The 27249-nt window shown below is 39.4% G+C and overlaps 1 protein-coding gene across 1 annotated transcript; it reads left to right on the top strand.

Moving 5' to 3' along the window:
• Positions 1–2088: 2088 nt before the first annotated feature.
• dnajc24 (DnaJ (Hsp40) homolog, subfamily C, member 24) lies at positions 2089–11831 on the top strand. Its single transcript, XM_037767131.1, has 5 exons — positions 2089–2211; positions 6311–6414; positions 7216–7345; positions 8874–8942; positions 10715–11831. The coding sequence occupies exons 2-5, from the start codon at positions 6313–6315 to the stop codon at positions 10921–10923; spliced, it is 510 nt and encodes a 169-aa protein (XP_037623059.1). The 5' UTR covers positions 2089–2211; positions 6311–6312; the 3' UTR covers positions 10924–11831.
• Positions 11832–27249: the final 15418 nt, after the last annotated feature.

Below are 27249 nucleotides of genomic sequence, written 5' to 3'. Positions count from 1 at the left end.
GTCAGGTTGGTACATCACTGTTTACAACTGTGAACAATGCTGATAAAATCTGAAACCAAAAAAGCATCACTATGAACGAAATCAGGAATATAACCTGCAGTAGGCAGAATGTTTTTGGCATCATTGGGCAAAAAATCCATAATAACCTTTCAGCATATTGTAATTCTTTAGAGAGAAAACTAGACTTCTGCTCCTCCTCATGGCTCTGTTTTCAGGCTTTAAAAAATCTAGCCCGTGACGGGAGACTTTGACCAATCACAGGTAATTTCAGAGAGAGAGCATTCCTATTGGCTGTGCTCCGGCTGGTGGGCGGTGCTTGTTATTTCCTCAACAGATCTCAACATGGCTGCCAGGTCACAAACTTTCTCATTTTACAGCTGAATCGTGCACTACAAGATGATTCAGAAAACATTTGAGGAGAGAAATAGGCATTACAGTAACAGAATATTGATTCATATTTGATCAGCGCTGCCTAGTTTGACCGTTTGATCGGAGTTTGCGCGTGCCAGTTCGTGTTCAGCCTATGCCAAAAATATTTCTAACATAAGATCATTGTATGCATCACTGAAAGCAATTTAATGCTGCAGTGGGTAGAATTGGAGCAAATATGATTGAAAAAAGTTATTTTTTATAAAATGGTCACTCTATCCTGAAAGGAGTACATGAGACTGGAAATCTGAAAAAAAATCATGTGCCTCCGGTGTCCTCCGGTGCTCCTAGCGGCATCTGCAAGATTTCACAGACCGGAGGAAAACAACCAGTCAGAGCCGATCTGGAGCCTTGCCGTTTATGAGCAGCTGTCAATCACTCGCGGACTCCGACCAAACAGTCAAACTAGGCAGCACGGATCGAATATGAATCAATATTCTGTTCCTGTAATGCCTATTTCTTGCCTGAAATGTGTACATTAACATCTTGTAGTGTACTGTTTAGCTGTAAAATTAGAAAGTTTGTGACCCGGCAGCCATGTTGAGATAAGTTGAGGAAATACCAAGCACCGCCCACCAGCCGGAGCACACTTTCTCATTTTACAGCTAAACAGTACACTACAAGATGGTTCTGAAAACATTTGAGGAGAGAAATAGGCATTAACAAAACATAATATTGATTCATATTTCATCAGCGCTGCCTAATTTGACTGTTTGATCGGAGTTTGCGAATGATTGACAGCTGCCTCCGTTGAATGAACAGCCAATAGGAACGCTCTCTCTCTCAAATGACCTGTGATTGGCCAAAGTCTCCTGTCACTAGCTAGATTTGTTAAAGCCTGAAAACAGAGCCATAAGAAGGTGCAGAAGTCTAGTTATCGCTCTAAAGAGTTACAATACGCTGAAAGGTTATTATGGAATTTTTTCCCTAATGATGTAAAAAATATTCTACCTACTCCTACTTCTACACGACTTTGGTTTTGTGACTCAACAATCAGCTGTTAAGAATATGCATTGTACATAACGTATATTAGCGTTTTGCAGTTTTTTTCTCCGTGACGCTTTTATTCTAAAAAAGAAAACGAAAAAAGACCGGAAGTATTATTATTATTATTATTATGGTCCTGTAAATTTACATGTGAATTTGGAAAGATGTCAACAATTTTATACTTGTTAACATTTTCTCAGATTTTGCACTGTACTATAGAAATATTATATTTGGTTGCTGTGATTACAGTGACAAAGACAGTAATGCATTCTTTCTTATCAATCTAATTTTAATTATCGCGAAGTTCCACATTCACAAGTGTAAATTTACCAAAAAAAAAGCCTAATTTCTTTGTATTTATGAAAGAAATGGATCTTTATCTGTCAACAATTTCCTCCTCACAAAACAAAAAAGCAATGAAAACAGTGAATGAATGCAATACCTTTAATGTTTTTAAGTGAAATTATTGTCATACCCTCGCGTGGTCTTCTTTTTGTAATTTTATGTTGGTTTTGTTTCATTTCTGTTGTCCTTTTATATTTGGCACAGCTCTTTCTTTACGTGTTCGCTATGCTTCTTCTGTATGTGAATGATTTGAATGTTTTCTGCTGTTACTATGTATACTGTCATTTTGAAATAAAAAATAAATAAAAAAAGAGACCGGAAGTCTTCGTTCTCTCCAGCGGAAGTCAGGCAGCAGGCGGAACAGAAACAAACAGCCTTTCTTTCAGGGGGGACTCATTACATCGCTGCACACTAATATGTCATCTGTCGGGAGACAGCCTTGTTTTTAAGGTATGCTCAATACTTTACACCTCAAAACACAAACACATACAAGACAGACCTGACAGAACCAAATGTCTGTAATGTGTTTAATGCGCTTTCTGTCGTTATGAGCTGAATGACCTCACTTCCGGCTTCATATAACGTGTTTAGCTGCGACCACAACTATTCATACTTCACTTATAACACTGGACACCTCCACGAGGGTGTACTCAACCAAACAGCACTTCTTTACACTTTGTCGTGCTCCATAACTCACTGCAGATAATGTGACAGTAGTCCTGAAGTATGTGAAGAGACATAGATAGTAGTTCAGTAGTTCAGTTAGGAAGCTGCTCACTAACGTTTATCAGCATGTGATAACACCACATTGTCTCCAGCTTTCATCAGAGCTTGTTAAATTAGCAGATTACTGAGCTGCTTGCCAAAACAACTGGAGAATATAGAGTAATGCTAATCATAATAAAAGAAATGCTCAAAATTTAACCTAGCTTTGCTGAAAAACGTCCAAGTCAGGATAATCATGTTTATGTGTAACGTTAATTGTTTAATTCAATTATTTTTAATTTATGAAAAAACAACAACTCCTTATTTAAGTATCTTTAACCCAGACATGTGTCACTTTGTGTTATTGGTGTGTGTTACCTGCCCTGCACTTGAAAATACTTTTGGACGAGAACATTTTCCCTGTGTTAATTTGTTTTTAATATACTATATATATATACATATATATATATATATATACTGGAAAAACAAAGTTCGGAAACTTGTGTTTGGTGTATTATTTCTCTGTTGTTACAATGCTAATGGTCATTGTATTTTACATCGTTGGAAAGCCTGTTTATTTACCTTCACAATGATGTCCAACTTGTAAGGATCATGCATTTGTGGGATGAGCAGCACAGCTGATTATGTGGGGAGCGCCCAAGAAAAATTTGCCAAAATGCTCTGCCAATGGTAAACAGTGTATTCTCATAAGGCTACCAGGAAGCCTGCAATGACTGCTCTTCACCGTCAGGCCCGTTGGCGCTGGTGTCGACAACACAGACAATGGAACCTGAACATGTGGGGGAATGTCATGTTCAGTGATGAGTCCAGGTTCTGTCTGCCAAAGTTGGATGGCAGGGTCAAAGTATGGAGACGACGTGGAGAACGCTATGCTGATTGTTGCACCGATGGAGTAACAGCTTTTGATGGGGGCAGTGTCATGGTGTGGGGCGGCATCTCCCTCTCTGGCAAAACAAGGCTTGTCATCATTGAAGGCCATCTCAATGCAGGGAGATATCGGGATGAGATTCTGCAGCCAGTGGCGATCCCATATCTCCACAATCTGGGACCTAACTTCATCCTCCAAGATGACAACGCTCACCCCCACAGAGCCAGGGTTATCACAGACTACCTCCACAATGTGGGAGTAGAGAGAATGGAACGGCCTGCCAAGAATCCACACCTCAACCCAATTCAACACTTGTGGGATCACCTTGTTAGAGTGACCAACACAACCACGCTGGCTGACCTGCAACGCATCCTGGTTGAGGAATGGAACGCCATCCCACAGCAACGTGTGACCAGGTTGGTGACCAGCATGAGGAGGAGGTGCCAGGCTGTTGTGGCTGCGTATGGATCTTCCACCGCTACTGAGGCTCCTGACGGTGTATTAAATGAACCAATATGTCTTGTTTGTTCCTTGTTACTGATAGAGAGTTCAATCATCCATTCCACCAAACAACTCAAAACAAGAGTCAACACCAACAGGAGAATACATTGTTTACCATTGGCAGAGCATTTTGGCAATTTTTTCTTGGGCGCTCCCCACATAATCAGCTGTGCTGCTCATCCCACAAATGCATGATCCTTACAAGTTGGACATCATTGTGAAGGTAAATAAACAGGCTTTCCAACCATGTAAAATACAATGACTATTAGCATTGTAACAACAGAGAAATAATCGACCAAACACAAGTTTCCGAATTTTGTTTTTCCAGTTTATATATAGGGCTGCTAACAACAAACGATCATTCTCATTATCGGTTAACCTTCTGATTAATTTCCTGAATAATTGATTATTTGTTTGGTCTACAAAATGTTGCAACATGCCCGTCACAACACCCCAAAGCACAAGGTGGTGTCTTACACCTGATGCCTATGTTACAGGTCAAAAGCTGACAGTGGTGATTTTAAATATCCTAGTAGTGTAACAATTGATTATAATCTTATATTTAAAAAACTAATTATGATGGTACCAAATGTTCAACTTGTCAAATTTCCGCCAAATCAGAAACTGTCTATAAGTACTAAGGCAGCAACACTATATTTTAATGCCATGATCATGTCACATCTGTCATGACTAGCTGGGCACAAGCCTCCTGCACGACACTCATACCTGTACAGTCAGTATACCACCAGGTTCTTAAGGTAATTGACAGGAAGCCAAACACCCATCACCACTGTTACTGCCTAAGAAATCATAATTTATTGAGCTCGGACAATCTCCTCAAATTTAGAGACGCTTGTCTTGTCTATAAGATTCTGCATGGCTTGGCTCCTCCCTCCCTTAGTGCTTTTATAAAACAGAAAACAACTGATGATAGACACACTAGGTCTGTGGCAAGAGGGGATTGTATAATACCAATGAGGACTGCCTTTGGACAGTCCTCCTCATTGGTTTTCAGTGAGAACAGCTCACACATGGACCAGTCTGCCAACACTTATCAGAGACTGTGATACATATCGTTGATTTTAAATTCATTTAAAATCATGGTTAAAAGACAATCAAGTGTGTGGCCATACTCTCTAAAGAAGCGTGCTTTGTTTAATGTTTTATGCATTGTTCTTGTTTTAAAGTATTTCATTCATTTCATTTTATGAAATGTGTTTAAATATGCACATTATTGCTGTTCTTGTTTTAATGTATTTCATGTGTCTTTTGTCATCACACCTGCCCAGGGATTGCAGTTGAAAATTAGCCAAGAGGCTAAAACTGGCACATTTACATAAATGTTTATTAATGTGCACTGTCCCTGTAAATTTAAACAAATAAATATGTCTTTTTTATTCTCTTATCAACAGTCCAAACCCCTAAAATATTTAATATTGTATAAAATATAATATGTGAATATTCACATTTAAGAAGCTATAACCAGAGAATTTCTGTATTTTGTTAAAATAATAATCGTTTCAGCTTTACTTGCTATTGGTTATGCTTATATATTATTAAAGTAATAAATTGTGCACTAGCAACATGGTAAAAAATCTTAAAAATGAACAGGAATTACAATTCAAGTGTAAGCCTTTTAAATGCAGCAAGAAATTGGTCAGTAAGTTGGTTGTGTTATATTTTGCAGTGTTGCAAGTAGCCGTTGAACTTGTTGGCATAGCAAGCGTGAAATACTTCTAAACAGCTGACATGTTTGTTGTTAGTTCCCTGAGCTATGCGTTCTACTGGCGTGCTGCTGACGCATGACGTAGTATGCGCTTGTGTAATCAGGCGTATACATAGAATTGAATTGAACAGATGGAACTCATAGTCACCGATACAGATGCAGCTATTTGAGTCAATATTGACCCATATTTAATGTCGGTATCGGATCGATGCATAAAGTCCCAGTGTTTTGAATAACATCTGTATGAACAGTGGAAGTGGGTTTGGACAAGATATCGACAGCTTCTCTCAAAATAGCGAATGTAGTGGTCAGCTACTAGCAGCAGTAGATGTTTTATGAGACATGTGACTGAAGAGGCAGGAAATGACCATGTGATGCTAGATTTGTTAATGAGACGTGTAGATTTAATACATCAACAGATAGATAGATTTGATTTGTTAGATTTGCAGTTCTGATCTTTACAAATCCACATGTCAGTGTTTTCAAGGAGTGCAATTAGGCATGTTGAGTGGCCTTTCAGCTGCCTACCTGATACTGAGTGATCTTGCAAAACAGCAACTGATCTGGCAGGTTTAAAATTATTTGTTTTAAGTTTTAGATATGCATCGATGCAACCGTGAATCCTCTGATGCTTCTATATAAAGGCCAGTGGGAAGAAGCATTAGTTCTACCAGTAGAGGTTTGTTTTATTGATGCGTCAGTCTGATGTTGGTGTTGTGTTGGAGCAGGGATGTGTGAAGCAGCAGAGAAGGACCTGTATGCTGTCCTGGGAGCCAGCCCCTCAGACTCAGTCCAACAGCTCAGACACCGGTACCAGCAGCTGGCCTTACAGGTAAACACACTGCTCTCTGTCGTCAGCATTGAAGCAACACACAACCACTACTACTACCACTACTACTACTGTATGTTTCTGTGTTTATGTTAGAGACGAAACGGTATGAAAATTTCATATCATGATTATAGTGACCTGTATTGTTAGAATGTGCTGAAATGTTTAAAAAGTACTGATATATTTGAGTCTTGTATAGGAGTCAACCCATGTTGCAGAATAGCTGGTCCACCTTAACAGCCCACCTTAAGTGAGTCTGAGCCCTTGTTGTAACACGTTGTTGATATTGTAACCATAGTTCTATAAGCACAGGCGGAGCCCTCTACCGAGGGGGCCACTGCCGCTCCTGCGCCTCTCGCTGAAGAGGGCGCGGGATGCCAGGCAGCGCTTGACGACGCCTTGTATAATGCAGGACGCACATATTCGGTAGGCCTGTCCTGATTGGCCGGCTACGTTTATGCAAATCTTATTGGGCGAACGTGTTTGTGTGATTGGAGGAGAGTAGTACCCATTGAGTCCAGTAGAGAGCTCCGCCTGTGTTTATAGAACTGGGGTTACGATATCATAACCTTCGTTAAGGGCCGCCGGGCTTGCAATCCACTGGCTGGCGGAAACCCGTCTCGTCTCGTCACCCCCAAAACACATTAACTATAAGGTGATTATTTCCAAGCACAACTACATGCTAGAAGATGGGAGACAAAACCTGTGATTAAATAGATTCTAATGTACAGCTGAAGATGATGTCTTCCTAGTCTGAGTTTAACAAATCAATGTGTCTGTGCGTGGTGTGTGTGAAATGCACAGTACCACCCAGACCGTCTCGGAGGTTCTTCAGAAGCAGAGTCTGGAGTGAAGAAGTTTCTAGAAGTCGATGCAGCCTGGAGGATCCTCAGTGACCAGATCACCAGGAGAGAGTATGACCTGCAAAGGAGAGGTAGGACTTCACATCTCACTTTATCTACTTCTGTCAATGACATGACATGTTCTTTGTTTAGTTTCTAAGATGTGAAAAAGTTGTTATTATTTGTGTTGATATGATTCGTTCTTTATTTTATGGCATCGGTCAAGATTTGCATCACAAATCCACAACCGTGATGGTTTGAGAAATCTGTTTATATTTCAGACTCAGTAAAACAATGCAAGTGAAATCTCCAAATTCGTCCGAAGAATGAAGTTTTGTGTTGGAGTTTGTGTTGTTCCCATTTTTTACAACAAGATTTTAATTTTTACTGCAAATGTGTATTGGTTCAAAATATCGGTTATCGGTCATCGGTCTTCTCGATTACTAATAATCTGTATCGGTATCGGTCCTGAAAAAAGCACATCAGTCAATCCCTATGTTCTATGAACCATTTGTTAAATGGAAAGGGGAACTTGACACATCAGTGTTGGTGTTGGGGAGCTGCACGAAACCTTTTTTATAGACTGAGCTGAGAAGAACCTCCTCAACAACTTCAAACCAGCTCTTTCACAGTGTGATGAAGATGACGATTGAGATATAAATTGATTACAGTGATGTTAGAAGGTGTTGCATTGGTTGCATTTTATTTAAATGTCACAATGCCTGGGCCTGGCCATATATGTATTGTCCCTGTCTAATAATTTTTTTTTTAATTATTCCTCACACTAATTAAAACCCAAGCAAAGTTTAGCACTAATTATTCATAGTTCAAAGTCATTATCACTGTCAAACTGTACAACTTGATAATGACTGTTTCCTCAAGAGTGAACTGTGAAATCCATCTGTTCACCTGCCTATTCACATTTCCATCATCAGTCTATCTGTCAGTCCATCCTTTTATCATCCTTCCATCACTTTTCATCCATCCCTCCATTGATTTGAGGTTCTGTCCTCTACGTCTTTGAGAATGTGGGCATTATAGCGATCAGGGCCTCGTCTCCCAAAAGCATCTTAAGGCTAAGGTGATCGAGAAATCCATTTTTTATGAACCATGTAAAGCAGAGTTAACTGACACACATTCCTAACAATCTAAAATATATAGATTATCCATTTACAGAAACATACAACATTCATTAACATCAGAATAATGAAATGCAAAAGATTAAAATAGCAGTGAAACGTAGGACTTAGACAGCTGTCTTATCTAAGTCTTTAAATTGATGAAACTCTATATCTATCATAAATTCTCAAATATCAGTAAACGACAAAATTTAAATAATGACTGACCTCCAAATTATGGCCATGTCTCACAGAGGCTTCTGTTAATGTCACAGAGCAAAATATGATAATCATAGGCTTATATATAACTGTAGATCTTATTATCTGCACAAATCAGAAAATAATATTTGGGGGAAAAAACACTGCAATGTAACTCTCTGTTCTAGTCCTGCCTCATCCAGACTCTCAATACAGACATAATATTGTTCAAAGCAAATGTTACATAATGCTGCTCGTCTTCTTCTACAACTACTATAATAATCATGCATTAATACTTCTCCAGCGCGGGAACTGAAACAGGATTGGCCAGTGGATTCTACAGTCTATCTGGAGGACATGACCTGGGACCAGGGTAACTACACACCATGCACACTAAAACACACACACCTCAACAAAAGTCTCTTTTGGATAATACAATGAATTAAATACCTGACACGTAAAGGTACTTCATGGCATCAATGCAAAAGAATCACATGAAAATCCAATAAGGTCCCTCCTGGGTAGTCCTGCACATTGATTTGCAACATTTTCAGCAATGTTCACATAAAACCAGAAATATTAAAGAAATATATGTAAATGGTATAAACTCTGGCAAGATCTGTGATGGTAGACAGATATATATATATATATATATATATATATATATATATATATATATATATATCGTCTCACAGTACATATTGTCACATCGTACATCACTAGGTGAAGGCAGCATAAAATCATGTCCTCATTTATTCCAAGTAGTATGTATAGTAACTATACATACACAATATGCTATTTTATTCAATATTAAATAAATACATACATAAATATGGCTATGAAATAAATAAATAAATGAGGCAATAAATATATACATAAATGTATATGTCATTTGAAAAACTGTCTTTTTTAAAATAAAAATCTATTTATTTATTTAACTATATCGACTCATTTATATGTTTATATTTACATTTATTTATATATTTATTTCCTCATTAATTTATTTCAGGATTTATTTCAAAGCCATATTTGTAAACTTCATAGGCATATTTATTTAAATAAAAATGATAAAATAAAAAACAAAATATAAAAATGTATCTAATTAATTTTGAATGAAATGGCAAGCCATAAGACTGACCATGCTCGGTGTCAATGTGATGTTGTCTGTCACAGGAAATGTGTAATTTGGATGAATCCTTAACTCTAGAACCCCCCTCAGGACAAACGGCTGAATGTATTTATATTTATATCGTTTTCATATATACACATTTGTTTATTAGGGCTGTAAATCAATTAAAAACATTTAATTGCAATTAATCACACGATTGTCCATAGTTAATTACGATTAATCACAAATTAATCGCACATTTTTTATCTGTTCAAAATGTACCTTAAAGGGAGATTTGTCAATTATTTAATAGTCTTATCAACATGGGAGTGGGCAAATATGCTGCTTTATGCAAATGTATGTATATATTTATTATTGTAAATCAATTAACAACACAAAACAATGACAGATATTGTCCAGAAACCCTCACAGGTACTGCATTTAGCATCACAAATATGCAAATATGCAAATATGCAAATATGCACTGCATGTGATTATCATAAAGTGGGCATGTCTGTAAAGGGGAGACTCGTGGGTACCCATAGAAACCATTTACATTAAAATATCTGGAGGTCAGAGGTCAAGGGACCCCTTTGAAAATGGCCATGTCAGTTTTTCCTCGCCAAAATTTGAGCGTTATTTAGCCTCCTTCACGATAAGCTAGTATGACGTGGGTGGTACCAATGGAATCCTTAGGTGTTCTAGTTTCATTTAATGCCAGTATCTTCAGTCTAGCTTTAAAACTGAGCCCGCTACAACCTACAAATTTCAAGTTGCATTAATGCATTTAAGAAATGAATGGCATTAAAACAAATTTGTGCGTCATTATAGCGTTAACTTTGACAGCCCTAGTTTTTATTGTAATGCTATAAATAACAAATTAATCTAGTCATTATAGCTCTTGAGTTACTGTATTTCATTTCTCAATTAGCGTTAAACATTATGGTCACAATATCCATAAATGGTCATGGTCCTGTCTGATTAAGGCAGGTAAATCTTTAGTTTCCCATCTAAAATGTGAGTGTGTGTTGTTTCAGATGAGTGTGTGTATACGTACAGCTGTCGCTGTGGAGGAGGATTCAATGTCTCGGAGGAGGAGGTGGAGGAGGAGACACAGAGGAGGCAGCAGGATGATGAGGAAGAGGAGCAGCACAGAGGAGTGGTCGTTTGCTGTGACACATGTTCCCTCAGTGTGTGCGTCACATGGTCGTTACATGGAAAGACTCAAATGTTAAAATGCCAATAATGATGCTTGTTTGGAAACCTCTCACCTTTGACACGCCTGACTACTAAATAACTGTGTCAACATCGCCCTACTTGGAACGGGACACCAAATTATATAAGCGTACTGTTGGTCGGTGGAAGAGTTCTCTCAACATCTCAGACTTTGTGCTCAACATCACTTCTGTGTAGGCGACCATGAAGAAAGGCACCGAAGCACCTGTAAAGCAGCTCACTGGCTGACTCCCTGAAAACACATTCTGTATGCATGGGACAGTTTGTGAATTGTGAAGTGTGTGAAGGTGAATGTTGCTGATCAGCAGTGGTGGATAAACTGAATTTGAATTGGTCTTTCTTTGAAGTGTACTGTTTAATTTTATTGTATAATTTAATTGTATAGTGTGCAATGTATAGGCATTTAAATCATACAAATTAGATTGTGATAAATACTATACAATAAAAAATAATTGTTTTTCTATTGGTGCCTCTAAAGAAAAGAGTGATTCATAATATCTGAAAAATGTGTTCAAGTACTTGTTATGACAACAGTTCAAGATAAAAGAATACAGACTTGTGCCAGATCATTGACAAGCTAACTCAGTTATCTCAATTATACACAAAACGAGGATCTAAACACTTCTACCATTGACAATGAATCTGTGCATTTTCTCTAAATACCTGTGAAATTCATGGCAGTAATAACAGGCACGCACATTCCCCACAGTGCAGCCATAACAGGTGTAGGTTTTATTTTAGGTTCATCCAATCAAGAGTGAGGTGAAGCCCTCTTATTCTCTCGTAAATACAGGGACTTGTGGATATGGGAAATGTTTTCCAACGATCCTGCAGCTGACTGTATAGTGTGTACAGAGCTCCAAGTTAAAATGTGACCGCTTAGCTGTAAGACCCAAATTAAATTTGTTCTGTGCAACAGATTTCTCTTTTCTTTACCCGTCAATGCCAATCCTGCACAACCTCAGGCTCTCAGCAGTGATAACACTTCCCTTCGTAGTGTTGTGCACGGAGGTTGTCAAGAAGACCAGTGATACCGTCGTGGGGATTGTTCTGAGGTAATGTGATGCTGAAGCAGGGTGATGGTCTATATTCCCCTGGAGAGTCTACCTGGAGAGGTTTTACTCAGGCAGGATGAGGGGCGTCTCTGTACACTCTGGGGTCCTCACTACATGTCTGAACCTGCCTGATGGGCATGATGCTGCTTAGCATACCTGATGCTCATCAACCACATCACACACAGATAACCAGCAGCTATCCGCCTCTGTTCAAAACCAGGAGCAGAGAAAACACATGAATAATATACATGTTGATACTGGGCTCATTTCTTGCACTGCATTTCTTTTCTTGATAACAAATCAAAATGAAAGATTTCATTTTATTTTCAGAGTGTGAGATCACTACTCGATGTCATTATATCTCTTGTTTAAGTAATCTGTATGTGACGAGCTAAGGACACACCTGCACACATGGCAGATATGAGTGCAGGTGCACAGCAGTGTCCCCTTGTATCTCAGCATCATCATCAGCATCAGGTGTATCATGCAGTTAAAGCTGTGATCTCTTCCTCCTTGTGGCATCACCTCCCCTTATACCTACAAAAGGTGCTGATTGTGGGAAAGTGAACTGTCTCCCAGAGGAAAAAACACTAGATTGATTCCATACCAACACCCCTAACATGATTCATAATTTAATATACCACTTAGCAGCCCTCATCTATAAAGTTCTCATATATTTTAAAGTAATTGTTTGTTGTTCTTAATTGTGATATATCCTCCTAAAATAACATTTTTAAAGTGATTGATGTGTAAATAATCCTCTCTGGCCGCCCTAAAATGAAACATTTTCACTAACCAAAAATTAATATGAAGAATTTTATCACAGAACATCCAAAACTGTCATTTGTCAAGATACATGTATTATTGGAAATCAATTAACAACACAAAACAATGACAAATATTGTCCAGAAACCCTCACAGGTACTACATTTAGCATAAAAAATATGCTCAAATCATAACATGGCAAACTGCAGCCTTACAGACAACAACAGCTGTCAGTGACTTGCCCCAAACTGCATGTGATGATCATAAAGTGGGCATGTCTGTAAAGGGGAGACTCGTGGGTACCCATAGAACCCATTTACATTCACATATCTGGAGGTCAGAGGTAAATGCCAGTTTTTCCTCGCCAAAATATAGCGAAAGTTTTATATAACCTACTTCCCGACAAGCTAGTATGACATGGTTGCTACCAATGGATTCCTTAGGTTTTCTAGTTTGATATCAGTATCCTCTAGCTTTAAATCTGAGCCCGCTACAATCTAAAAATCACAATTTGTGTTAATGCGTTAAAGAAATACGTTGTGTTAAAACAAATTTACGTTAACATGTTATTTTTGGGTTTGACAGCCCCAATTATTAGCATAATTATAGCAACAAAAAAGCAAAAATAGAGGGAAATCTGGAAAAAAAAGCTCACTATTTCTAGAGTAAAACTATATCACATGACCCTGAAAAATTATCCTGTGATGCCTAAGGGGTCCTGATCCCCAGGTTGAGAACTGGTGCCCTAAATGACAGAGCTATTCTCCTCTCAGCGGGGCTGCGACAGACACACAAAGGGATAAAGGCTGGTAATGACTCTGCTCTCTCTCTGGTCACTCAGCCTGCAAAGGTCACAGCTGACAGACGCTCCAAGTGATGATCATCTCTCATCTATTATCCCCCCTAATCCATCCATCCATCCATCCATATCTGTCCTCCTCACAGAGAGAGGAGGTGAAGAAGAAGGGTGGAGGGCAGAGAAAGTTAGGGCTTGACAGAAAAGAAGTAGGGGGTGGGGGGGTGTATTGTCTGAATTCTGCACTAATTATTTTTCTCTCTACAGCGTCGTCAGAATCAGCAAAAGTGGTCAGCGGTGAAGGAGAGTTTCTACCGGCACACTGAGAGAGGAGAGGGGGTGGAGGCTGTCTGTGTGTGTTGGAGGTGGGGGTAGACAGCTGATGTTTAAATGAGGGGTTGGTCGAATATTGATGTGACAGACACAGAGACGTGCTGGGATGTGCTGGGACACAAAATCACTTTCACCAACACACCACCTACAATTAGAGCGCTTTAGATCACTTTCTACCAACCACCCCCTCCCACCCCGACCCCGTTCATACACTGTAAAATCTTATAATCAATTTAATTATATCAACTCCTCTTTTATCAGTAACTCATGGTAATTAGTTATCGGATAACTCCTGTTTGTTACAACTTGGGAGTTACTTTTGTACGGTTGGTCATTATTCCTGTTAGTAATAACAATAATGCAAGTTAAGTTCTGAGATTGAAGCTATAGATGATCAGACAGGTTGGAAACTCTCTCGGTTAGCCAAACTTATTTGGTAAAAAAATTAAGGTGGATGGTGAAATCATTACCCCAGTTATCCATTTTGCTTGTCTCAGCGCTTTGGAGACTTCTTGTCAGTGTTGGCTTGGAGGCTGGGGTTTGGGGATCATTCTTGGCCTCAAAGGCAGCTATGAAAGGATTCTGTGTAACTAAAAGGCAGCTCAGTTAAAATGTACGTTACTTTCTTACCCGGTGAGGAAACAAAATAAAGTGCTTTAACATCAATGTTTACTCTAGCAGAACATCACACCACCGAGCCAAACCAACAATACATTCCTTTTCTGTAAACGGGCATCTGCCCCGTAAACCGCAAAGTCCTTCACAATCTGCTTTAGGTTCAACCTCTCGGCCCATTCATTCTCAATGTGTAATATAATCTGTCCACCCAGTGTCTCTGTCCCACTATAACCAGTCCACTCAGTCCCTCTGTCGCACTATAACCAGTCCACTCAGTCCCTCTGTCCTTCTATAACCAGTCCACTCAGTCCTTCTCTCCCACTATAACCAGTCCACTCAGTCCTTCTGTCGCACTATAACCAGTCCATTCAGTCCCTCTGTCCCACTATAACCAGTCCACTCAGTCCTTCTGTCCCACTATAACCAGTCCACTCAACCACGAGAATCCACTGGAATCATTGCAAATATGAAAAGTGACAATAATAGTTGTGTAAAGAATGAATAACCACCTTCTTTTTCACCTCACACACACCTGGCCAATCATCGAAGTGGGTGTGAGTGTTTTGGAAACTTGTATGTTTTTTTTGGAACGGGGGATCAGACCTTGATAGACAATCCGACAAGCACTTTGTTTGAAGCGCACTGAGGCCTTCAGATGGGGGGAATGACAAAAATAGTTGGGTGTCATCAGCATACAGTAGTTGTAGGAGAAGCAATGTAAGTGTATGACAGATCCAAGCATCTTTGTGTAGAGATGGAATAGAAACGTGCGCAGGATTTACTGCAGTTGGGCATGAAGTTCACACTTACCTTCACAATGTGGAATTACTACCATTTTAGATGTGCTTACCTGTCACTTTTACCTCCAAATAAAGTGGTTTGGACAATCTTTCACTGTTCACAAACACACGTTATTCAACATCCAATTTATTTTTAGTTTAGTTTTGATTAAACTAAATTAGAAAAACTAATGAATGAATATAAATTAATATGAATGAATGAAAATTAATAAACAAACCATTCAGTATATGTGTGGGCATCCTGCTTACACCATGTTTTTTACAGTGTATCCTGTCCCTCTCTTTCAAAGCCCCATCCCTCTCTATCCTGCGATTAAAGCCCTTAGATCACTTTCTCTCTCTAACCACCTCTCCTCTCCTTTTCTCTACCTCTTATCCTTTCTCACTCTTTGACCGCCTGCAAATAGACCTATTTAGTCGTCTCTCTCTCTCTCTCTCTCTCTCTCTCTCTCTCTCTTTGCTGATGCCACCTCAGTCTACGTCTCTCTGTCTCGTTCTGTGTTTCTGTTTGGGTGGCTGCGGTGGTGTAAGGTTGATAGAGGGGGGGTGGAGGTGTTGATGGATGTGCTGAATTACTGTCAGGATAATAACTGTAAAATGGTGGCATTGCCCTTTAATAATTGGAGTCTCTGGAAGGCTGTAGTGAATGTGGATTATACTGTGGATTCAGAAAGTATTCAGACCCCTTTTTTTCACATTTTGCTACGTTGCAGCCTTCTGCTCAAATCATTTAAATTAATTTCCCCCTCATCAATCTACACTCAATACCCCGTAAAGACAAAGAGTTGCTAATTTATTCGATATAAAAAACACTGAAATATCACTTTGACATAAGTATTCAGACTCTATGCTATGACACTTGACATTTAGCTCAGGTACCTCCCATTTCTCTTGATCACCTTTGAGATGTTTCCACACCTTGATTGGAGTCCACGTGTGGTAAATTCAGTTGATTGGACATGATTTGGAAAGACACACACTCGTCTATATAAAGGTCTCGCAGCTGTCAGTGCACATCAGGGCAAGAGCTCAAAGACAGGATTGAGTCCAGGCGCAGATCTGGGGAAGGCTGCAGAAACAGTTCTGCTGCATTGAAGGTTCCAAAGAGCACAGTGGCCTCCATTATTCTTTTTTTTTCCATAATAATTTATTGGAAGGAACATCAGGTGTATAGAAACATGCAAATAAATGATTGTCCCTCCATATTTTGGTATATGTTTTTTTATATATATACTGGAAAAACAAAGTTTGGAAACTTGTGTTTGGTGTATTATTTCTCTGTTGTATCAATGCTAATTGGCATTGTATTTTACATTGTTTGAAAGCCTGTTTATTTACCTTCGCAATGATGTCCAACTTGTAAGGATCATGCATTTGTGGGATGAACAGCAGAGCTGATTATGTGGGGAGCGCCCAAGAAAAATTTGCCAAAATGCTCTGCCAATGGTAAACAGGAAGCCTGCAATGACTGCCATTCACCGTCAGGCCCGTTTGCGCTGGTGTCGACAACACAGACAATGGAACCTGAACATGTGGGGGAATGTCATGTTCAGTGATGAGTCCAGGTTCTGTCTGCCAAAGTTGGGTGGAAGGGTCAAAGTATGGAGACGATGTGGAGAACGCTATGCTGATTGTTGCACCGATCGAGTAAGAGCTTTTGGTGGGGGCAGTGTCATGGTGGGGGGCGGCATCTCCCTCACTGGCAAAACAAGGCTTGTCATCATTGAAGGCCATCTCAATGCAGTGAGATATCGGGATGAGATTCTGCAGCCAGTGGCGATCCCATATCTCCACAATCTGGGACCTAACTTCATCCTCTAAGATGACAACGCTCGCCCCCACAGAGCCAGGGTTATCACAGACTACCTCCACAATGTGGGAGTAGAGAGAATGGAACGGCCTGCCAAGAGTCCAGACCTCAACCCAATTCAACACTTGTGGGATCAGCTTGGGCGTGCTGTACGTGTTAGAGTGACCAACACAACCACGCTGGCTGACCTGCAACAAATCCTGGTTGAGGAATGGAATGCCATCCCACAGCAACGTGTGACCAGGTTGGTGACCAGCATGAGGAGGAGGTGCCAGGCTGTTGTGCTTGCGTATGGATTTTCCACCGCTACTGAGGCTCCTGACACATTGTATTAAATGAATAAAGTGTAAAATTGCCAATATGTCTTGTTTGTTCCTTGTTACTGATAGAGAGTTCAATCATCCAATCCACCAAACAACTCAAAACAAGAGTCAGTACCAACAGGAGAATACACTGTTTACCATTGACAGAGCATTTTGGCAAATTTTTCTTGGGCGCTACCCACATAATCAGCTGTGCTGCTCATCCCACAAATGCATGATCCTTACAAGTTGGACATCATTGCGAAGGTAAATAAACAGGCTTTCCGACGATGTAAAATACAATGCCAATTAGCATTGATACAACAGAGAAATAATCCACCAAACACAAGTTTCCGAACTTTGTTTTTCCAGTTTATTTTGTTGTACATCCCATATGCCATAAGTCTAATAGTCTACACAAATACACAGCATCCAATTAAAATGAAAACATACAGTATAGTACAAGTGCTCTTAATCATAGGGAAGCTGTCAGTCGGTCAAAGTAAGATAAGCAGGGCTGCCAGGTAGAGTCAAATTTCTGGACTGATCTGTGAATAGCTAATTATTATGTTTTCCAGTTTAAGGAACATCATTGTTTCCTCCATCGGGGATGATGATGAAGGGTTTGCAGGGGTCTTCCAAAAAGGGCCTTGATAAGAGAGGTGACCAAGAACTTGATGGTCACTTGGGCTGAGCTCCAATAATAGTGTGTGGAGATGGGAGAGACTTTCAGGAGGACAACCATCACTGTATCACTCCACCGATCTGGTCTTTATGGCAGAGTGGCCGGACGGAAAACCTCTCTTTAGTGAAAGACACATGAAAGCACCTAAAGGACTCTCAGACTGTGAGAAACCAGATTCTCTGCTCTGTTGAAACCAAGATTGGCCTAAATTCTAAGCACCATGTCTGTGGGAAACCAGGCAGCACTCATTTATTGTTTTCTTCTTATTCTATCTTTGGCAAATTCAATTTCTTCCTTTTCTATAACTAGTGCAGTGCAAGTGCAAGTTGCGGTTACCTGTGGTCAGAATCACCGGTGAAATACACTCTGGTTCACAGGAAAAAACACCAGGGGCAGACTTTACCGTTAGGCAAGGTAGGTAACTGCCTGGGGGCCCAACTAAAAGGGTCCCAAACAGCTATAGATTTATTATGATGTTTAGATAGATATGAAAAATATTGAATCATGATACTATTTTAATTCATTGTACCCCAAAATTACTTATAAAACGCCCCCAACATCACTTTAAAAATATACTGTTTTATATTTTTATGACGTCCTTGTTTTATGATAATTTTATCTGTGTAAAGAGTCTTTGTGTTTCTTGAAAAGCGCTATATATAAAATGTATTATTATTATTATTATTATAATTATAGTGTTATAAGTTAGTATCAAGTCTGACACTGGGGAACACCGTGAAATACACTCAATAACACACAGAGGGATGGACAGAGATTCCTTGTTCATAGTTATATTCATTTAATTCTGAGCATAAATATATAGGAAACTGACAAATGAATGAACACTCTATACTGCAAAAATTGCAAACCAATTACATACAAATATTTCTGTTTTCTCCAGTCCTTGAATCCTTGAATCCTTGTTTTGTTACTTTTTTGATTGCACCAAATGAGCGGACAGCGATGTACCCTCCAGCAGCCACCTCGTTATTAAGAAGTGATGTCCCATTGGGTGCTAACTGGCTGTAGCAGAGAGGGCCTCAGGGACACTCAGACCTTGTCAACTCATTAGCATGTTGTTAGCTTGTTATTAGCGTAAAGCTTGTTTAGCTCCTCAGCTTGATGAATGACCAAGAGAACAATCAGTGGACCACTGTGACTGTGTGTGTGTGTGTGTGTGTGTGTGTGTGTGAGAGAGAGAGAGAGAGAGAGAGAGAGAGAGAGAGAGAGAGAGAGAGAGAGAGAGTTACATGGCAAATAATGTCATCTGTTGTATATATTTGTGTAAAAACCGTAACAAAATAATTTGCATCAATAACTAATAAACACCCTTAGCGGACTTTCTTATAACGTTACGTAACAAGCGTAACAAGTGTAACAACGTTTCATATCAAGCGTAAAGTCATTGTTTAGTTTTGGTTTCACATTGCGGCCTCCTGGATAAAAGTCCTGTGTTTGTTTGTCCCACCCACCCTTAGTGGACTTTCTCGCTTTCTCGTTATATACTCATCATTATACCATGTATATTTCAATAACGGTCACTTGATATACTACGTCTCCTACTCTGCTCGTCGCTCCTTGAGCAATGTCACTTGCTCTGACCGAATGCAAAAACGTTGACATTCAACGTATCTGTGGTTTGCAGAAATGTACAATGCCAACATTATTTACCGGCGATTGGGCTGAAAAATGCTTTCCTATGCTGTTATACATTTCCGTCTACCTCAGTGTCATACCTTAAAGCTGAAGTAGGCGAGATTGGAGCAAACATTATAAAAAAAGTTATTTTTACAAAACGGTCGCTATATCCTCACAGTAGTACATGAAACATCTAACCTGAAAAAAAATCATGTTCCTCTGTGTCCTCCGTTGCTCCTAACGGCATCTGCAAGATTTCACAGACCGGAAGAAAACAAGCACTAAGAGCTGATCTGAGGTCTGCTGTCCAGCTGCCGTCTATGAGAGCCGGCTGTTAATCACTCGCAGTCAAACTAGGCCCCGCTGATCAACTATGAATCAATATTCTGTTACTGTAATGCCTACATCTCGCCTCAAATGTTTTCAGAATCATCTTGTAGTGCACGGTTTAGCTGTAAAATGAGAAAGTTTGTGATGCCGCCACCATTGTGAAATCTGGGGAAGGAACGCCAAGTTCCGGTCACATGACCGGAGCACAGCCAATAGGAATGCTCTCTCAATGAAATGACCTGTGATTGGTCAAAGTCTCCCGTCAGATTTTCAAAAGCCTGAAAACAGAGCCATGAGGAGGAGCAGAAGTCTAGTTTTCTCTCAGAACACTTGAATTACAATATGATGAAAGGTTATTATGGAATTTTTGCGCAATAATTCCAAAAATATACTGCCTACTGAAGCTTTAAGATACAATATATTTTGTTTGTGCTAGAGATTCTCAATAAACATAGTATTGCAGGGTATCAGTTACTATGTTATAAATCATAAACATTGAAAAAGCAAAACACTGTACAGGAAGATGCATCTATGTTGCAGTATGACAATATTATTATGAAAATCTGAAAGCTACAGAAAGGTGTATCAGTGTCGGTGTGTTATGAGATGAAGCCCCAGATGACCCCCACCCAACAGCCACATGCTGTATAGTTTAATCACACGTGAGGCCTGACTGTTTCAGCAAGAGTGTCCAACTTTCTCAAGACCATCGTCCTTTTTCTCTTAAGAGCTCTTTGTCTTTGTTATCACTTCTCTGTCAGTGATTCACAGCTCACGTCCCAACCCCCCTTCTCTCTCTCTCTATAGTTTTTAACCATACGGATTAAAGCAATCCTTTTTTTTCTGTTTGTGTGTGCGGTCCAGTGCATTAAATGCAGAAATAAAGTGAGAGGAGCTGTGAAGCTGTCTACCAGGGAAATGTGAAGGAATTTTACAATGAGCTCTAGTAGGATGGGTCATGAAATCAAATTAAGTTTCCCTATTTTGGACAAAAAAAAAAGTATTTAAATAACTAATATTTGAGGTCAGTAGTGGTGTTGGAATTAATTAGCCACTAGAGGGATTTTGGTGTCATTCAAAAACCTTGAGGTCGGATTCTGGAGTTCATATTAAGTGGATGCTGGATAAAGCTGACATGATGGGGTTATCGTCCGGGTCCTCGGAGCTGGCTGCTGGGGCTGGGACTGCTGGTGCTCATGCACTTTTGATGATGATTTTGATTTTGATAACTATTTTCCATCAGATTGAACCATTTTCTCATGTTTGTCCTCTGGGACAAATACATGCTATTTTCCTGGCTTCCAGTAGGGGCGTTGCGGCTGTAATACGGAGCACTGCAGACCAATGTAAATGTATGCGAGTCAAATGACGTGTGTGTGTGTTGTTATGGGTGTCGGAGAGTTGTGTGTGTGTGTGCGTGTGTGTGTGTGTGTGTGCGCATGTATGTACGTGTGCAGCTACAGAGAAATAAATTATAAAGAAATTATATTGTACTGCAGGTCACAATTCTCCCCTCTGTCTCTGTCTCTCACACACACATACACCTACATTCACCCACCCACTCACACACATGCACAGGCAGGCCTTCACCCTCATTCAAATAGAATAGAATAGAATATAATGCTAATCACTGACATATTCCAGACTGTGAAAAAATTTACATTTTTGCCTACCATTTAGTATACAACAAAAATACAGAATTTTTGTATTTTTTTTTTTTATGTAAAACATAGAGGCATCATCTCAAATATTGACATTTAAAGGGTTAAAATTAAAAAAATTAATGAATGAATACTTGGTGGTTATGATTATGACTGATCTTAGACATTTAATTCAGGGAAGGTGGAAAATAATATTAACATATAGTATTTTTATGTCAATTTTAGTAGAGGACATTTTTGTCCTCTAAGGCATTATCTCAAAAACTGGCAATTAAAGGCACTGATAATCCCCTCCAAAAAATGTCCCCCTATCATTTAATATACAGAAAATAATTAAAAAATTGTTTTCATAAAAACAACAGTGGCATTTTGTAAACAGACTGGCATTTAAAGGGTTAAAGTTCAGATAATTACTGAATATTTGGTAGTTATGATAAGGACTGATGCTACCTAAAAGATTTAACTCAGTGAAAGTGGGAAATTATATTAATATATCATATTTTTACGACGACTCAGAAAGGGAAAGCAGTGCTTGGCTCAGGCTGTGTTCAGCAGGGGAGGAGAACTGCTGACCTGGACTGGGGATATTGTCGAGCGGTGGAAAGAGCACTTTGAGGAACTCCTGATTCCGATCAACATGTCCTCCATAGAGGAGTTTGAAGACTTGGGGGCAGACTTGTCCATATCCCTGGCAGAGGTCGCTGAGTTAGTCAAAGAGCTTCTCAGTAGCAAGGCGCCGGGTGTGGATCAGATTCACCCTGAGATGCTAGAGGATTTGGACATTGTGGGACTGTCTTGGCTGACACGTCTTTTCAGGGTCGCGTGGAGGTCGGGAACAGTGCCTGTGGAATGGCAGACCGGGGTGGTGGTTCCCATTTTTAAAAAAGGGGATTAGAGGGTGTGCTCCAATTATCGGGGTATCACACTGCTCAGCCAACCCGGAAGAGTTTATTCTAGGGTGCTGGAAAGGAGGCCCCGACAATGTGGATTCCGTCCTGGCCGTGGAACAGTGGACCAGCTCTTTACTTTCGCGGGGCTGTTGGAGAGGTCATGGGAGTTTGCCCATCCAGTTTACATTTGTTTTGTGGACTTGGATAAGGCCCAGAACATGCTGGAGAGATTATATATCTCGTCTGGCCTGGGAACGCCACGGGGTCCCCCAGGAAGAGCTGGAAAACGTTGCATTCCCTGCTTAGCCTGCTGCCGCCGCGAACCTGCCCCGTATAAGTGGAAGAAAATGGATGGATAGATCAATACAGTATTTTTATGTCAGTTTTATGACACAGACAGTTTTGTCCCCTAACGACACCAGTGCGGTACAAGGGTTAAGCATACATTACCTTCTCAAATGTGAAGTTATAATGTCCCTTTAATATGAAGTATTCGTCCCATATATGATAATACAGTTTCACCAGTATTGTACCTTGTGGCTTTATCCAACCCTACCGTAGTTTTAAATGATCATACATTTGTTTGAAGCCAGAGAAGGCAAGCAGCATGCTGCCCTACTTTGTTGCCTCCCCATACATGATGCCCTTCTACTGCCTACATGTGTATTGAAATTTTTGGTAGCACAAACTCATCCAGGATTAAACAGAAAATTGAATTATTATCCACATATTAGGTTTCAGAATACGGCACTGTGGACCAAAGTATTGAATAGAAAGACTGAGCAAGTAAAAATTGACATCCTTAGACTCTGCTACCTTATCAGAAAAAAGAGAACCCCCCCCAACACATTGGGGGTGGTGGATTGGGGGTGTCCAGAGGGAGGGCTGCCCACTGAATAGTAGAATAGAATAGAGAGCAGTGTGTCCTAGCCGGAGCTAAGCTGCTTCAGTCCAGGTTAAGCGTGAGTAATCTGTGTTGGCTCACAGGCCCCCGACGGGCCCCGGGCCCCCACTCCCTGCCCTGTCCCCTCTGCTTAATCTACCCCTCACTACCTGCCCCCCATGCCCTACCCGGCTCTCTCTACCATCACCTCTCACCACTCTATTGTCTCTGTATTATGAGTGAGAACCACAGAGGCCAACAGGCTCAGAGAACACTTTCACTCTCATTTATAAAGTGTTTTTAGGACAAATTAATAGATAATTCTCTTATTATCAGATAAACATCTGTGGATAGAGATGAAATTAAATTTGTGTTATAATCAAAGTATTTTGAAAATGACAAAGCCATAAACATCACGGCAGGTTCCATCGTGGATTTATTGTTGATTGTCATTTTTTACTGTGTGAAATAGGCAGCAGAATTATTCTCTATTCTATCAATGATAAAACTGGTAAGAACATGTATTAGGGTATTCACCAGGAGACGAGTCCATCATGACATTCTGAGCAGCCAGAGGCCTCACTTCAGTCAGGGCAGAGACATTCAAACAGTATAAAAGCTTTGACAGGAGCAGCTTGTCAGATGTGACCTGGTGACAGACAGCGCATGTTCTGTCATTAGTTGCTCTTCTTCTACATGCCGGAATAATGAAGAGAAGCACACGAGGACAGGACCTGTCAGCTGCTGCTCCTCCATCTCTAGAGGCCTCACAGATGAGATGAAAAGAGCAGAGAAAGATCTGTCAGAGAAAAGAGACGTCTTCATCTGTCTTCCATAATGTTCATAAGGTCTTTTTAACCTTTTTCTTCATCTTTCTGTTTTTGTACTCCTTCACTCAGTTTGTTGTCACATAGATCTATGTGTCTTATAATGAATTAAATGTGTATTGTAAAGAATTATTTGGTTAACTTCGTCACAAATAATGTATTTTTAGACGACTGAGAACTGTGCGAAAAATTTTAATACACTTTTTATATTATTAACCTTTGTTCAAATTCTTATCTAGTAAAAAAAATATATGTATAGAAGAAATGTAGAAATGTTAAGAATTTTCTTTTTTGTAATTTCTTAATAATAACAGTTTATATGATAATAGTATGAAAAAATATCAATAGAAAAAATTAAACAAATGCAGAAGAATTATTAATACAAGAATTAGTACCCTAAGATGAATAATTATTGTAAAGGATTTCTGCCCCCAAATGCTGCATGCAATGCAAACTGTTGGTTTAGACTGCAGGCCCCATTTAATCCAACTCAAGCACCGCTGAGGAGCATCAGTGCAAAGTTCATATAAATCTGGTCGCCTGTATTCGAAATATCTTGCCATGGATCAAAGTGCTGACCAGAGTATGGAAGATGAGGGGATAGCTCTAAGGATGGAGATCTAATAATCCAGTGGGTCTCTGCTCAAGACTTTGAGGTAAATGTGTGGCTTCCCTGAATACATTACAATTGTTTCACTACTCCTCCAGTTTCAGTCCCTCCACACGTGTGTCTCTTGTCATGATTTGTTGGATAAATCACTCTACAAATACAACCAGAATCGGAGTTCAGGCTCTATTGTGCTGACTCCACCGGGCTGTGTAAATGTGGTTGACACAAAGACACTGTTTACACTCGCTTTATTTTGTAACTCTCTGCTCAGTGGCTCAGTATAATCACTTGTTGTGGAAATCACTTAACACTCCACTTTCATGTAGACTGAGTGTGTGTGTGTGTGTGTGTGTGTTTCTACACTGATTTACTACGTAGACTGAATTCAGAGATAACTGCTGCTTCGCTGACTGCACACTGTGCTTTTTCACATTTGCCTTGTTTCTGTGTAAACCACTATACATACACACGATGAAAAGAAGCAGACTATTGTAAAGCGCAGGGAAGGCCGAAGGCATGAGTGGCTCCTTATAGGGCCTCTCATCCACTGGAGGGCCCCCAAACTAACTGAAAATGTGAAATCCCCTGTTGGATTGTCTGTTTGGATTCCCAAATAAACAATACAATGCAGAATAGTAAACACCACATGGGAAAATAATTAGTTTGAAGTCTCTACTCCTGGGGTTCATATTACAATATAAGTACCAAATATTTAGGATTAATTATTAAAGGGTTATTTGCCATATAATATGTGAAATGCAGGGAGGTGTGTTCTTAAAGCTGTGCTCAAAGATTATTGTCAAAAACAGGAATTAGAAAAAATATAAAGGATAAATTATAATAAATATATATAAAAACTTTGTGTAGGGACGATGATGATCAAAAGATAAAGAATAATGAACATGATGATAAAATTATTCCTTAATTCTTGAAACTTCTTTCAGAGACTGTTTATCTGACCTGTGGGGCACTAAGTGGTGAGACGCTTAATATACAACCGGCCTGGTTGAGCTCACAGAGGAGAAACAACAACAACAAGATGTAGTACTCGTCCTGACCATTTGAGCTGTTTATTGAATTTTGGGTTAAAGGCCCTGATGTGGTTTCTGACTCCAACCAGTAAGACATTAAGAACTGATGATGAGAATCAAAACGAAACCAATTCTGCCATTAAAATGTACATTGGGAGGAGTGCAACAAACTCCGGTGTTAAGCAGTGAAGCCAATGAGGTAGTGTTAAAAACTGCAGTTCATTGAATGTTAAATGTTTGTGTCTTGTGTGAAACCAAAAGTCAATACTGACTTATTTTAATTTACGTCCATAACTTAAACAACGTAACAAAATACTTATTTTAAGCCAAAAAATTATGTTTTACTAAACCAAACCTAGTAGTTTTGTTGTGTTTTTGTTTTGTGTTGTTTCAGTTCACAGTTTACCACGTGTTTATAATCTGGGAGAAAATATGTTTCCCTCGAAACATGCAGTTTAGTAATCTTGTAGGAGACAGGGTTGCACCATCACACCCAACAAAGTTAAATTATATAAAAAAACATTTTAAATGAAATACAAACCCTTTTATAGTGCGTTCATACAGAATGTTGCTCCCCACTGTTTTGCAGTTCGTGTGTATTTGCCCCGACCAGCCAACACGCTGACTATATCAGATCAGAAATATTATATTCCTTGGGGGGAAATTGGGGGTGTTACAGTTGCGCTAAGAACATAGAAATAAAAGAGTATGTAACATGTAAAGTATGTACATAATGCTGCAATATATATAACACAATATATAGAGAGAAATATAAGTAAATGAAATAAGAAATGAGAATATAAGAAATATGTAGAAATATTTGCATTAAGACATGCAACATATAACCACAGTGCAAATAAGTAAAGACAAAATGCTGAGAAGAGTGTGTTAAAATTAAATGCAAGAATGGTATAAATAAGGGTTAAATAAGTGTATATTTTTTAAATATATAAACAGTATAAATGCAGTATTAATGACAGAGTATTGCACAGTTGAATTATTGCATAAATTATTGTACAGTTGAGTTTAGTCAGTTTTGTATGTAGCAGCTGACGGGTGAAATATGTCCGGGTCCAGTCTGTTGACTCAGAGCGTGATATTTAGAGGGACACCTGTGAGCTGCTAAAAATGTTTCAAATTTCAGAAAGTCTTCTGCTGAAGAGAACCAAATATGACCATTGGGAATCATCACTTTGGTGTTGTCCTCATGATAAAACTCAGGTGAAGATTTTTTATTATTTTTTTCCTCCTCTTCAATAAGACATAGTCAAGCCATTACCATTGACAAGATAATGATGATGA

Source organism: Sebastes umbrosus, chromosome 4 (genome assembly GCF_015220745.1).
Source record: "Sebastes umbrosus isolate fSebUmb1 chromosome 4, fSebUmb1.pri, whole genome shotgun sequence".
Classification (NCBI taxonomy): domain Eukaryota; kingdom Metazoa; phylum Chordata; class Actinopteri; order Perciformes; family Sebastidae; genus Sebastes; species Sebastes umbrosus.
The sequence above is the reverse complement of the archived record's forward strand: the minus strand, read 5'-3'. Positions and strand labels throughout refer to the sequence as shown.